This window comes from Lepidothrix coronata, unplaced genomic scaffold (assembly GCF_001604755.1).
Source record: "Lepidothrix coronata isolate B3197 unplaced genomic scaffold, Lepidothrix_coronata-1.0 Scaffold3, whole genome shotgun sequence".
Classification (NCBI taxonomy): Eukaryota; Metazoa; Chordata; class Aves; order Passeriformes; family Pipridae; genus Lepidothrix; species Lepidothrix coronata.
Window position 1 is genome coordinate 883,547 of NW_016690183.1, and position 14,310 is coordinate 897,856.

The following is a 14,310-nucleotide window of genomic DNA, read 5'->3' on the forward strand; positions in this document are numbered from 1 at the left end:
GTTCTGTTTACGCGCTTGAACTAACAAGCTTGTCATATTCTTAAAAAATATCATCTTTGCCTTTCTTTTTTACCTCAGTTCAGAGAGCAAGCCTGTGGATACATTTAGCATTAAAATCACCATTCCAGCTTGTACCAGATGAAAATAATGTGGTTTTCGTTGTGGATTAGTTTGCAAAAAGTGGATTGCTCTTCATATTCTTAAAGCTCATTCCCTTCCCATCATATCTCTTGAAATGTATCCCAAAACACTATTTATACAAAACAGCATTCAGTTTAATTTCTTTTATGAATTGGAGATGTTGTGGAATCTTTTCTTAATCTCATAGTCTCCAAGAAATCCACTCAAATATTTTCTTTCATAAAAGCAAAGATAGATTACTTGTGACTCAGCTGAAAATAAGATTCCTGCTGATGCCTACTGAGTTTGAGGCTTAGGCTTTTTTTGTTGTTCTGCCTATCACAGCTGTTTTTCTAGTTTGTTTGAAAGTGGTTGGACAGTTGTTTACTTCCTTTTTTTGAGGGAAATGTTGAAAAATTTTTTGGTTCACTTTGTCCTAATTCCCTACTATATGTATGGTTTCTCTTTCACTGTGTGAGTCAGCCAGCACCAGTCCTCTGCTTTGTATTCAATATCCCTTTCTTATGACTGCTTTCCCCCTTGGGTGGTTCTGCTTTTCCACCCTGTTATTCTGGTTTCTCTAATGTAGTTTCACCTACCCCTTTCTTTCTGTCATCTCTTCAGACACCTTACACATCCTTGTTTTTTCTCTGACCATGCATCTTGTTTGTGAAGAAAAAAATTTAATTTTTTTATAAAATTAAATCATCAAATAATATTCTTAATCTGTCACAGTTTTAAAAATACTGTCTTACTGAGTCAGCACTCACTGTGGAACAGTGAAGTTCATGATCCTGGTTTACGTATTCAGCTCTATCTGCATCCATCCATGTGGTTCTTCCTCCTTAGCCTATCCAGCATTTCCTTTTAAAGCTTCTTTCAGTGTAACTTGTGACTTTTCATCTGCTCTGCTATGGAGTTATTGGCTTCAACTTGTGAATGCATGATTGATTTCTTAATGGTTTTATGCATGGGAAGAGATTCACCATGAGCAGCTGAGTAGCCATTTCACTGACCTTATCTAAACACACTTTTGAAATTCCCAAAGGTTCTCTGGCTGTTACATCCACCTCTCATTCCCACTTTTGGGGTTTTTTTCAGCTATTACTGTATCATTACTTTATACTTTTACTCAAATCAACTTGGCTGGTTCCTTGGCTTGCTGAGGTAGTTTATGCAGTACCTAGTGCAGGGCCGTGCTCCATGTAAGGGGATCTCTCTCTGGATTTGCAGTTTAAAAAAATTGAAGCAAATCTATGTGTTTTTATAGATTGTGGGGGTGTGGATGTAGGGAGTTAATTTTTGCAAATGAGATGCACCTAATTGTGCTTGAGCTATGGAACAGTACTCTTGAGAGCACTGGCAGAAGTGTGGAGGGGTACCCATTAAAGTGTTGTATTCCACGTATGCAGCTTCCACTGGCCTTTTTTTCCTCTTGCATTGAAGCATGTATTCAGTCAGTATCTTACTCTTGCAATGAAGAAAAAGTGTGTTTATCTAGCCTGTCCTTTGGGACACAGGTTTGAATCGTTTAGCAAATATATTAGTTGACGTTCTTACTAGTTTTGTGATGACTCTCCCCATTATGAAGTTAGATACACTCTGTATGCACTACTTTATTTTAAATATATTTAATTCTGTAAACAAAAGCTTTTAATGCCTTGCACAATATTTTATATTCTATTCTGACCTTTCGGTTTTCTTTGAGAACCTGAATAATTTATTTCTAAGAGTTTTATAGTTGTACTACACAACAGTTTCCTTGTGGAAGGTCTGCTAGCTTCCAATGACCCTTAGCTGCCATCTGGTACAAATTCAAAGTGCTTCTGTCATCTGCTGCTAATTGCTGTCACCTGCATATTGCAGTCACTCTGAGCAACTTGGATTGCAGTGGAGCAGGAGGCATACTGTTTTATATAGCTGCAATCTATCCATAACACCCATGATTTCTTTATTAATATTAATTTAATAATAAAAGTAGTACATGCATCATGAAATGATGTGAATTAATATAAATGACATTTCATGTTTATTTTAATAACTTTCAGGGTTTAATGTGACATTCAAAAATGTGTGTAGATTTGTATTATAAATATATTTATTATTTCGGTATTTTTCAGCCTATTTATTCTGGTAAGATTGTTCCAACTGAATCGTACAGAATAGTTCTTTAATCTTTTTTGTAAGCTGATAAGCTTTAGTCGGGGCACTAGCCTACAGCACCATATTATATTAATGTATTTTACTTGTAATTTAGAGAACAAGAGGAATATCCTGATCTGAAGGCTAAACTGTCCCCTGTGGCACTTGCACAGCTGATAATCGTGAACTAGAAAGATGTGTATATCAAATAGTTTACAAAATGAAGCCAGCTGTGTTTCCCTACATACTGTGGCTTCCTGACATGCATCATTAAACCTTATTAGCTACTTCCTTTTACAAAGATTCTTGTAGTCTTGAACATTGCATATTAACATTTTCTGCCCCTCCAACTGGAAATTATTTGCTTTATTGTAGAGTGTCAACTTGCTCTAGTTTCTGATATGCGTTCTAATTGGTACTTTAGAGTATAATCATAGTGAAATACCACTCCGTGCATTTCTTTATTTGGAAATTAATACAGACCTTTTCACTTCATCTGTCGATCTGTGCAACTTTTCACACAATTTCCAACTGCTGGGATTGTTTGCAAACCATTAAGTATGAAATGGTTCATAAAATGTCTTTAAGAATATAAACACGAAAAGAAGGAATTGATTTCTGTGGTAAGATTTTGTTGTTGTTGTTGTTGTTTCCTTAATACAAATAAGGCTATTTCAGCTGATAAGTTTAACGATGTAAAAACCCTCTAAAATGTAGCGATATTATAGAGTTAATTTTTTTTGGTTCAGATGACATTTTGTTTAATAAAATCACGATTCTGCAAACATGCACATATACCACTTGATCGCTGAATCCTGATACTGAAATTCAGCTCTTAAACCTTAAGAAAGTAGAATTTTTTAAATATTAAGCTCTCTGTCTATAAAAATTAAGTACAAAAATCTAAATATGTATTGTATGTATTGTATTGTACACATTTACAGCACTCATATATTTGACAGAAGGACAGTTAAATATTTCTGATCTCTGTGAGCAAAACTATGGATAATATTATTCCAGAACCTTAATTGTTTGTATGATCCCAAGAATATCTTCAAAGCAGCGTGTTCTGCTGAATTGTCTTGAAACATATTTTGTTTTTATTTCAGGACAAGAGGCACTAATAACATAGACATTATGAAAATTCTGAATAGCATGTAACTGTATAGAGGAAAGAAATTTAGAAACATTTTGATAGTCTTTTTGTTGATATTTCTCTTAAAATTTGTTATTTGTTTCAGAAGGTCAGTTTTATTTGTAAATACATCAGTGTATTAAAATTGAGCTAGAAATTCCAGAATTCATGTCATAATTTCTACTACATGTTTGAGTGTGAAAATTGGTGTTTCTACATAGTACGAGTAAGAAGTTGCACATCAAATCTTGTCTAATCTTTATTGAGAAGAGTTGTTTCTGTGCCTTAAATAGTTGTGGACATTTACTTTGGAGGTATTTTGGGTATTTCTACTCAGATTTGAAGAATGCTTCCCCTGTCCCCCCTTTAGCATTTTCCCTTATATTCTGACTTTAATCTTTAGGAGGACTACTGCTCATTTTCCACCTTATTGAGCAGCTTTCAAGCTCCTCTTGTTTAATTTTAAAGTTTTAATTTACTTCTTTTACATATATCTCAAATGCTTATTTATTTATATAATTGCAAATTTTACACAATATAAACTTTAGGACCTGTTGTCCACTTGCTGGTTTTGCAGTTATTTTGGCGAATCTAAGTATCATAGTCTGTGAGAGAGTAAGCCATGTTTTTCTAATCTATTCGGATTTGAAAAAATACCATTTCCATTGAGTGTGTTTTATTAATAGTGTGTAATGTGTAAACCTGCTTATTTTGTGTTCGACCCTTAAAAAACAACAGAGCGTGGTTAGAAAAGTCTTTAGTTGAAGCTGATGATGACTAAGCTTGAAGAAGATATGAGACATATAAGTACATATAAGTACATATGTGAAAGTTACATGTAAACTATTAATCTGAAGATGGTGTTCCAGGATAAAATTTAACATCTTTAAATCTTGCTCTTCTACCCTCCTCAGAATTCTGTCTTAGCAATATTGATCAGGTGTAAGGAGGATTGTGAGTGCTTAGAAACTCTGTCTTCTCTATTGTGTACCTAGATTGTTTTAAATTGGAAAAAAAAAAAAAAAAAGGATGAATTAGAGTTTCACTGTGTGAATGCTTTTGGCTGTTGAAGTCTCCAGTATGACTAGTTAGCTTAGGTTATTGAAGCAGTTATTCTAAATCGATGGGTGGTCTTCAGAAAATGTTTTCAGTTGGTAGCTTCTAATAGGAGAATATGTTTGTAATACAGCACAGTACCTGTATGGATACCAGAATTTAAGGGGCTGTTAACCTTTTCAGTTTCTTAACATGCACTGTGCACGTTTTAATCATTCACGTTTGTGACAAATACGTGGCAAAGTCAGAGAACATATGGTCGCACAGCATCTCGCTACTGCTGCCTTAAGGTGCCAGTCTGTGACTGTACAAAGGTGTGTGAACTGTTACTTTTTGCTAAGGAGGGAACAGAATAGTTTCTGCACACGATGCGAAGTGTCAGGGTCGAGTAATTAACTCCGAGCGTTTGAAACTGAGCGAGGTGAGTGCCGGGGGCGATGAAGGAGGGCTCGGTGTGTGCCGGGGAGGTTCGGTGCGGCACAGGCAGGGATCGGGGAGCGGCAGCGCCGGCCGCGCGCGCCCTCTGCCGACCGAACCGCGCCTGGCGGCTCTGCGGGAAACGGGAGCGACGGGCAAATATCCACGGCTTGGCTCCCTTCCTCTGTGTAAAGACAGGCTCTAAGAGGAAAGATCGGATTGAAGAATATTTAGAGACATTGGAGTAGCTTACCAGAGTGAAGAACTGCTAATGAAAACTGTATTTTTAGTCAACAGGATGTTAAGAATGGGTCACGTTCAGTTTGCTCTTGTTGTGATCATTTGAAACATTATGTTTTGCTGCAAATAGAGTAAATTGTTGGCATGCAAATAAACCGGGATACAAATGAAAAAGAAGATACACTTAGGAAGGTTATGAAATCTGTGACCAGTATTTGACAAAATTAACGCCTTACTTGAAACAACTGCACTACTTAAGTGCAGTGTTGGATATAGCTCACTTACAGTTTTTATTACTGTAGACTGAACTAGAGAGGGCTAAGCATCTCTAAAATTATGCAGAGGACTCTCAAGTTTTGCTTTGAGTATCCAAACTCAAATGATGTTGAGTCTGGGAAAGGCAATGATATAAAATGGATGAATAAAGGAGGCAGAGAGAAAAAGAACCATTTGAGCCCTCTTTTTCCTTTTAGCCTTATAGATATTACTAGCTACAAGAAGTAATTTTGTTTCCAAAGTGATTAGTTTATTTCAAACATGTATATTATGTATTTACTAAGTGTGTTAAAGTAAAACCAGGCAAGTGGGAAGGGAAACTTCAAAATGTAATAGGAGTCTTCTGATTTTAAGAGCATTTAAACGTCTGGTTTTGAATATGCATTAAAAGACTAAAAAAAATGCAGCTTGAACTTCCATTGGATGATCACCATGTATTTCTTCTTGAGTTTTAAAATCTCTGCTGTTTTCAGTTCCTATCTGTTGGAGATAGACTGTTTATGTAAGAATACAGATAAGTATCATTTATTTCTTTAGGCATACAATTAACTCTGAATATCTAAAAATATTTCCTGAAATCAGTGTAGAATAGAGGTCATTCAGTTCCTTAAACATGCTGTCTTAACGTAATACTAAATATTTCAGTTTGCTCAAAAATTGTGTTGCTTGAAGGTTGAATATTTTTTTTGCCAATGGAAAGAGAAAATGGTCTATTTTCTGGTTATCATTTCTGTATAAGTCCTCTGGAGTTGACTAAATAAATAAAGTTGATTTCAGTTTTATGAAGTCAAGTACACCCCTCCTGCATTATTACTCAATTCTAAAATTATTAAAACCTATAATAGGTTTTTAGTGCTTCAAAAAATGTTCTCAAGGTTTCACTGTTGCTCTTGCAGCTAAACCAGTGACTAGGATGTTTGAAACCAGATCTGAGAAAAAGGAGGGACAGATAGTTTTTATCACTAAATGGTCATTTTATATATTTCCATGGTTTTTTTGCTTTTCCTACCTTTGAATCTACTGATTAAAAGAGTAAGTATGATATTGATTAAACAGTGTAACATACTGAATTTAAGATTGGTGGGGTTTATGTTAATCAAGAGGTTTGTAGAGAGACATATTTGTGCAGACTGTTGCTTGAGTACAGTGAATTAAGGCAAGATGCTTGGTAAAAATGAATTCACTTGCTTTACCTGTTTTGATTCATATTTGTATTAGCTTAACGTGGTCACCTGCTTTGCTGAGCAGTCTTTGAATCGTGGGAATTAGGAGACTTAATAAAGAGGAAACATTTAGAGGTTCCAAAGTTGCTGTATGTGTTTTTAGTGTCAAAGATTAAGTTAAACAAATGTGTAAATTATGTGTGTCTCTATATTTAGCTTTTAAACAAAGATTAATAATCAGTTATTGCTAGGGACTATAGGAGAGTTTTGACAGATTATTGAAGAAAACCATGGGGGATTGGATATATGCAGCTAACTGTATATAGTCATCTATATAAAAAATTACTATTTTTTAATTGATGATGAAATGCTACGAATCATTTTCCTTAGGCAAAGCTTGTTTTTGTCAGTCCATAGCTGAAAGATATATTATTTCAATTTTAGTAATTTTAAATATTTATCTTACTGTTACATACCTTTAACATCTAAGTTTAGGCTACAATTAATGGAAACATATTTAATATACTAGTATTCAAGGCTCAGTAAAGCTAACTTCAGAGCATGTATTAAGAATAGCAAAGAAAAATTTTATGTTTATGGTGCAAATTAAAGCCCAAGTCTATCTCAAACATACATACCATGAAATTTCATTGTAGTCAATATGGTGTTTGGCAGTGCAGAACCAGACTGATTACTGAAATATAATTACCTTTGTGGAGGAATTTAGTTGCAGGGAGAAGTCTGTCCTAAGACTGTGCCTTAATACTTCAGTAGTATTAAAGTAGGGCACTTGAAGGCTATTCATGAGCAATTATTTCTAATGCTGCAATCGGATATGTCTATCTCGTATTGGCCTCATAAGCCACCAGCATGCCTGTAACAAATGTGGGTAGAGCCCTCCCCAAATCTTTGTTCGCGAAGCCCGGCCATGATGATGATGATGATGATGATTTCTAATGCACTTTAAACTGTAATTGAATAACAAATGGCTGCACTAGACCGTTTTGAGAAATCTTTGCCATTGTGTAACATTTAATTATCAAATTTTGCATTTCAATATTCTAACATTTAAAAAAATTCTCGTTTGCCAAGTAATATACTTTTTATAATGTTAAAAGAATTGTTCTTTTACTACAGTAATAGTTTCAGAAGATAATCTTTTCTAAAAGTTAAACATCTAGGGCAGCAACAGCAACATTGTTTTTCAGCTGGTACTTCAGTAGCCAGAAAGGTTTTTGTTGTTTTCAACTTTTTAATTAAGATTTTTCTCATAAAATAATTCATTATACTGTGTGGTTTAAAATGTGAAGTGTAGACCTTTAATCATTCTCTCATTCAAAAATGAAATATTTCAAAAACTTGACACCTTTTTTAGTGCAAGTAGACGATTGACGGTATAAGCCATTATTTTATTGAGAACCATTAGCTATTTAAAACTTTGTGCATAAATTAAAGAGGAGCTAAATGGATTTGCAGTTGTTGCCATTAATAGCATTTTAGATTATACAGGCAATTATTGTGTTCATTAACGTAGAGCAGCCCCTTTGCAAAACTATTGTGGTTTTCTTAGACATTATGTACAAATTTTCCCTTGGAGATTAAAATTTCCAGTGATGTGTTTAACTTTGTTAGCGCAGTTGTTTCAAATACAACAAATATTATGACAAGTAGAAGCAAATTTGTTTTACTAATATGGGAAATAGCAATGAACATGGAAAATTACTCCAATTCTTAATTCATCTATTTCTTACGTTGTCGTAATTATTCTGGTTCTGATAATCTTCCAAAGAAAAGAAATCACTTTCGTAAGATGGTATATTTTACAAATGCTTTGATAAAATCACAGTATAGTTGAAATATACTTTATCCATTTTTACAATAATGAGATGAATTTTAGAGTATGTTAGTGAATTTCTAAATGAAATATATCTGGATAATTCAACAGTGTTTCATTAGTCAAGTGCAGAAATTGTTTAAGTGGAAAGGCACAGAATTAAATTAATTAACTATCTTTCAGTACATTGAAGTGACTGATTTTTGAGAAATGGAGAATGCATTTCTACTAAAACTTTCTTTGTGTGGCTTCTTAAGTGGGGTTTTGTAATTGCCTTCACTTGCTATAGTAAATGAAAATATTAAAATTTGCTATGACCAATAGTGTGATCTGTATTAAAAAGAATGACATTATTAGGAACAAACCAAATGTTCTTGAGCAAGAGATTTATTGGGGGAAAATTTTTCCTCATCAATTTTTTTTATTGCCTTAATACCTCTCCAAACACATTTTTGTTGGATCCCAAACTTAAATTTGCATCTGTCTTCATCAATTAGAAAGGTATTAATGCTTTGAGTTAGCTACATATCAGTGTGCAGTGGACTAAATTTAATGTTTCTGTCCAAAAAGTGGCATTCTTTCCAAAGAAGCTCTTTATTCATTTCTGTTCTGGGGTGGGGTTTTTATGGGGGGTTGGAGAGGGGAGAGATAGGCTTTCACTACCATGATGCAGGGGGGAGAAAAGTGTGAGGTAGTAGTTATGCATATTGCAAGACAGTGATTCTTTATTTTATTACAAAAAAAGACCAACTCTAGAAGGCCAGATTAAATCATTCCTTTCACTTTTTAATGGGATTTGGATGAATAGAGTAAAATATGCACTTTGCATTCATTGATAGCATCTTTAGGTTGAGGTAATTGAGTCTTTTTTCCCTGACTGAATGAATAATGACTTCATCTGATCCTCAGCGAGGCCTGAAACTTAGGCTGCCTTTGTCAACGCAAAAAGATCTGGGCTTTGAAACATGCTCTACTTCCCTGGCTTCATTTTTCTTCATTTTAATCCAAAAACCTATTTTTCTCAATAATTCAAGCATAAACTATGTAGTAGTTGAAGCAGCGGAAATTGCAAGATATTTGTCCTCGTTGTGCTGCTTTTTAAATGCAGCTGATAAATCAGCCGCTGTGGTCTTCAGCTGCCTGGTTCTCTAGGGAAGGGACAGCCCATGTGTAAGCAAGATTGCTGGAATTTTTAAGAACTATATTTAAAGTGCTTCTTTTGCAGACTGTTTGTTATCTAAGGAAGTGTTATGTTTTACTGGTCTTACTGGCAGGACTTGGAGATAAAAGGGGCGTCTGTGATGGGGCCTAGGAAACTCTTCCTGACATAATTTTCCCACATACTTTACTGACTACTAGAGCATCCCAAAAAGTGGAGTAAAAATACCCTAGCTTACCTCATACGTTATTGAAATGGTGAGAGTCTTAGTTACATAGCTTAAATACATTTTTTTCATGAGAAACAGTGGATGAAAGATAGCCTCTCTTAATGTTTTTCTTGAAATGTTTCTAAAATCAAATAGCTTTTTACTCATGAAAAGTTGAAGCTCTGTTTTACTATAATGGTTTGAAAATGCATATTCCACCTGGTTGTTTTTTATTATTATATTGAAGAACTGAAAACTTCATGGAATTAAAAATTATTTCTGTGGAATTAATTCAGATGTACAGAGTGGGATGAGAGCATGGTGATAGGTGGCAGTGCATAAGTTATATGAATGAGAAGGCAGCTCTGTCGCATGTGTCTGTTGATTCTCAAATCTAACAGGTGTTTGATCTTCTAGCAGTCAATGAGCTTCCTACAAATATAGTGTGCAGTGTTGGTATTTTTGTTGCACACATGACAAAAGAAAATTGTTCCTGCTCATTTGTTCATCTGTAATGGTCTTTGCTCCTTGTCCTCCTGTGTTCCTATCCTGGATGAGGGGATGGGGGAGGGATTTATCAGATGTAAAGGCATTCAGAAGGCTTGGCTGGAATAGTGCAAACTGGTTCTGGGCATTGTTTTTGTCCCATAATATAGGAACATTTTTTTGCATGCAACTATTAGAATAATAATCAATGCAGTCATCAAAATGTAGTTAATTGTTACACGTGCATGGATTTTTAATAGGTAGGAATAACCAGAACAAGTAATCACTAGTTGTTTGCTCAGCAGAAGCATCAGTTTAAGAAAAACTCATGGCTAACATGATTTCTTTTTCTTCCTTCAGGTTGGCTTGCTGGACCTGGAGTTGAATCAACTGACTAAAGCCCTGTTTTTGGCTTTAGTTGCACTATCAGTTGTTATGGTAACCTTGCAAGGATTTGTAGGCCCATGGTATCGTAACCTTTTCCGGTTCCTCCTGCTGTTTTCCTATATCATCCCGATCAGGTATGTATAAGAATGAAAGCAAATACAGTTGTCTAATTTCACTGAATGTGGCTTTCTTGAAATTTATACGTGCTTCTCATTGCAAAGGAAATTGATCTTATCAGGATGGTGAAGGAGAAGGTGCCAACAAATCTGCTGATTCTTGAAGGATCACTGTACAGAAAACAATACTGTTGTATTTTTTTTTTGTATAATGTTCATCTTGCTGGAGTAATCAGGATATCTAATCCTTTACTAGCATAAATGTATTAATAAGGATACAATCTTGGTATACTTGAGAACGTGGTTTTAGGAAGCGTAGAGTTGAATGAACCATTAAGTATGTTTTGGAATTTTATTTTTAATGCCTTAAATACTGAAATGGTTCCGTTTCTCTGGTTAAAATACAGATTTTTTTACCTCAATAATGATTAATTTAAATTGAATGGCTGAGTAATGTAGGTGCGCTTTTACAATGTAAGGACTTTTAACATGTGTAACCAAGTAGAGACTTGCCCTGAATTAATTAATTCATTAAGCATGAGTACTGTATATTCAAATTGCAGATAAACTGGAACAAGAAATAATATCCGCGTGTGTAATCAAGTCTTCTGTGGACACAGAAGTGAGAACACTGACTCTGAAATGAATTCTTTTCTTTGCAAAATAGAAATACTGTCTCTGTTAAAATACCCAGTGTTTAGATTAATGTAGTTGTTAATTTTAGATGCTCTCTAGGACTCTTCAGTTGGATGTGTCATTCAGTAAGCCTAGTGACTAGCCACAGAGTTAGCAGCATCTAAAGTGCAGATAGGTTTAAGCCCTGCCTCCTCAGGCATGCACACAATACTTAAGTTGATGTAGTAAAGGAAAAAAAAATAACAGGAGAATTTCATTATGCATTTTAATCTGAGTTTACATTACTTATGTGTTACTGTGTTCACATTTTTTAAGTACATGTCTGTATGAAGGAAATGGTATCATATTTGACCAATGGGATACTCAGGAAACCTTTGTCTTAATGTTTTATAACTTAAAGGACTTATATTTTTATAGTACTTTTGTGTTGCAAGAGAAACTGATTATGTTGGTAAGTTGAAAGAGAAACTGAAGAATCAAAATTTTGTGGTATCTTTCTACACACTGTCATTGTCATAACTCCCTTAATGCTTGTATGATGCTGTCCAGGTTGTCTTGTTATTTTCCCCATACACGTGCAGTTACTGAGTTTTAAGCAATTTATCCACGTGAAGAGGCAAAAAGGGCTCCATTCCAGTGATTTAGTCTACATATTGCTGGAAGATGCACTTTAAGACTTCCAGGGGAAGGGAAAAATGAGCTAAGGATATAAAGGATCACTGTGTTCTTCCATAATAAACATAATAAGGCCAAAGTTATGTCTGTCTTTTAACTGTTTTAATATCTTTGTTATCAGATGCGAGAGGATTAAGAGCATATAGATGGTGTAAGTAAATTTGACTTTGTATTGCAAGTTCAACACATGCCATTGAAAAAACATGTTCATTGAGCAGCTCATTTTCAATGTACGAGTTGCTTTGTGGACTTGTGAAATAGCTCTTCTCCAAAAATAATTTCTAGGATACATCTAATCCAATTTTTCAATTGCTTGTGGGAGAGAATATACAAAGTCGAAGTATTACAGGATGTGATTAGTTTAGTTCTGAGATGGGCCATGTAGTTACTCTCTGGAAGATTAGACAGGAATCTGTCAGAGAATGCTTTTCTCTATAGAGGTTTATCTGTTTCTATACCAAATTTTCTTCAACCTAGGTCATTCATAAATACAGGGTTGCTTCCCACACTGTCAGCAAAATAAACAGCTTGGTCATGCTGATGTTTAAATATGACTACACTTCTCTGCCTTTCTTCTGGATGTTAAGCAGGGAAATGATTTAATTTTTAGGCTGTATTTGGAATGTGAACTCTTGAAGATGAAAATTACAAGGCTAATGACATGGAAGCACCAGGTGTTGTCCTCTCATTATTTTTAGATAGCTATATGGGGAAAATAATGAACTTTTCAGAGGTAAAAGAAATGAACATGGGAGATCAGGATTCAGTGGTAGAGGCAAAGCATATCTGAATTCATGCACACATGAAATGTGTTGATTGATAGTTTTAGAGAATTCAGAAAGCTTCTAATCAGGGAGCTTTTTTGCAGTTGTGTTTGGCTTCTGGTTTGCATAGCAAGGGAAAAATTCCAGGTATGCAATAAAAATAATTTTCCATGGCTGACATATTTGGTGAAGATTATCAGAAAGATGATCTTAGAGTTACTAGAGTTTAACTGATCTCTGTGCAGTCTCTCCCATAATTAGTAGGAAGAGGAACTTTTTTTTAGGTGCTCTGGGAAGAAGCTGGTTCCTTGTGATGCAGCTGCATCCTAAATACTCCTCTAGATCAATGTTGCTTCACTATGTGCAGAGAATTACTGTGGAGGTTTTAAGACTTTGGAAGTATAAACATAAGGCAACTGTAAAAAAACCAACAACACAACAAAACAAAAAACACCCCAACAACCAACAACTACCCACCCCTCTTCTCTAAAAAAACAGTTCCCAACATTGCACATGTTCTGTAGCATGCAGGGAATTGAGCAAAATGGAGAAAAAGTAGTAGTAAACAAACATCAAAAGTTTAGCCCATTCTCTGAATTGCTTTTAAGTTAGAACCATAATGCACAAAATGTTTTGAACATCCTCACACCCCCAGAAATGTTTGACCCCTAAAAATAATTCTGTTACTGACATTTTCTTTTCCTCTATGGAGGAAACATAGCCCAGGGAGACTCCATAAGCAATCTGCTGCCCTAAAAAGTTAAGCTATTTTATTCTTAAGATTTATCAGGAAAGGAGGATGTAAAGCAAGTCCTTGACAGACTGTCCAAAACAAAATAAATCTCTCTAGGATTATGCTCACCCATTCTCTGAATTTTTCCATGTTCCTTGGTATTTTCATGCCTTTTTTTTTTTTTAGTAGGCTGTAGCCAGTTTGAGATGCATTAATACATATCCACAGATTCCTCCAGTGACCCTGAGACCATTTCATTACTTGTTTTAAATAAAATCACTGATTGAAATACATCGTCCATCAGTTTACAAGATCTTGTCTGACTGTATCACCTAGTACAGCTGTCGTGTAGCAAGCTAGCAGGGAGCATGTGTCCTCAGGTATTGTCCGTGCTGCTGCTCTTTGTGATACCAGTGTGGAAGTTCCTGGGCCTGTATTGTGGCGTTATTTTTTTCATGCTAATGAAAAGCCAGTACCTCAGGTGGGTGAAGGTGGGTAAATTTGACATATTTATATATGTTATCTCTTACCTGGTTATCCAGTTTAACTCTATTATGATGGGTATAGAGAAATTCTTTTTAATTTGATGTAGAACCGATAATTACAATATACATTTAAAATTCTGATACAAATCATGCAAATCTTGAGGGGTTTTTCCTTCTGTTTTTGCAGCTACTAAATTGGTCAATTGTTTTAGTTTTAGTTTTGCTTTTTAAAAGCTGTCGGAATCATAGTTGCACATATCTGTATTTTTAAGTGTAAG

At 34.9% G+C, this 14,310-nt stretch overlaps 1 protein-coding gene across 4 annotated transcripts in view; it reads left to right on the forward strand.

Moving 5' to 3' along the window:
• Positions 1-14,310, forward strand: part of ATP9B (ATPase phospholipid transporting 9B (putative)) — a 158,868-nt gene that overhangs the window by 95,209 nt on the left and 49,349 nt on the right. For all 4 annotated transcript variants that reach the window (XM_017822238.1, XM_017822254.1, XM_017822247.1 and 1 more), the window contains exon 12: positions 10,597-10,757. In XM_017822238.1, the coding sequence (XP_017677727.1) occupies positions 10,597-10,757 (161 nt within the window). The remainder of the gene's footprint in view (positions 1-10,596; positions 10,758-14,310) is intronic.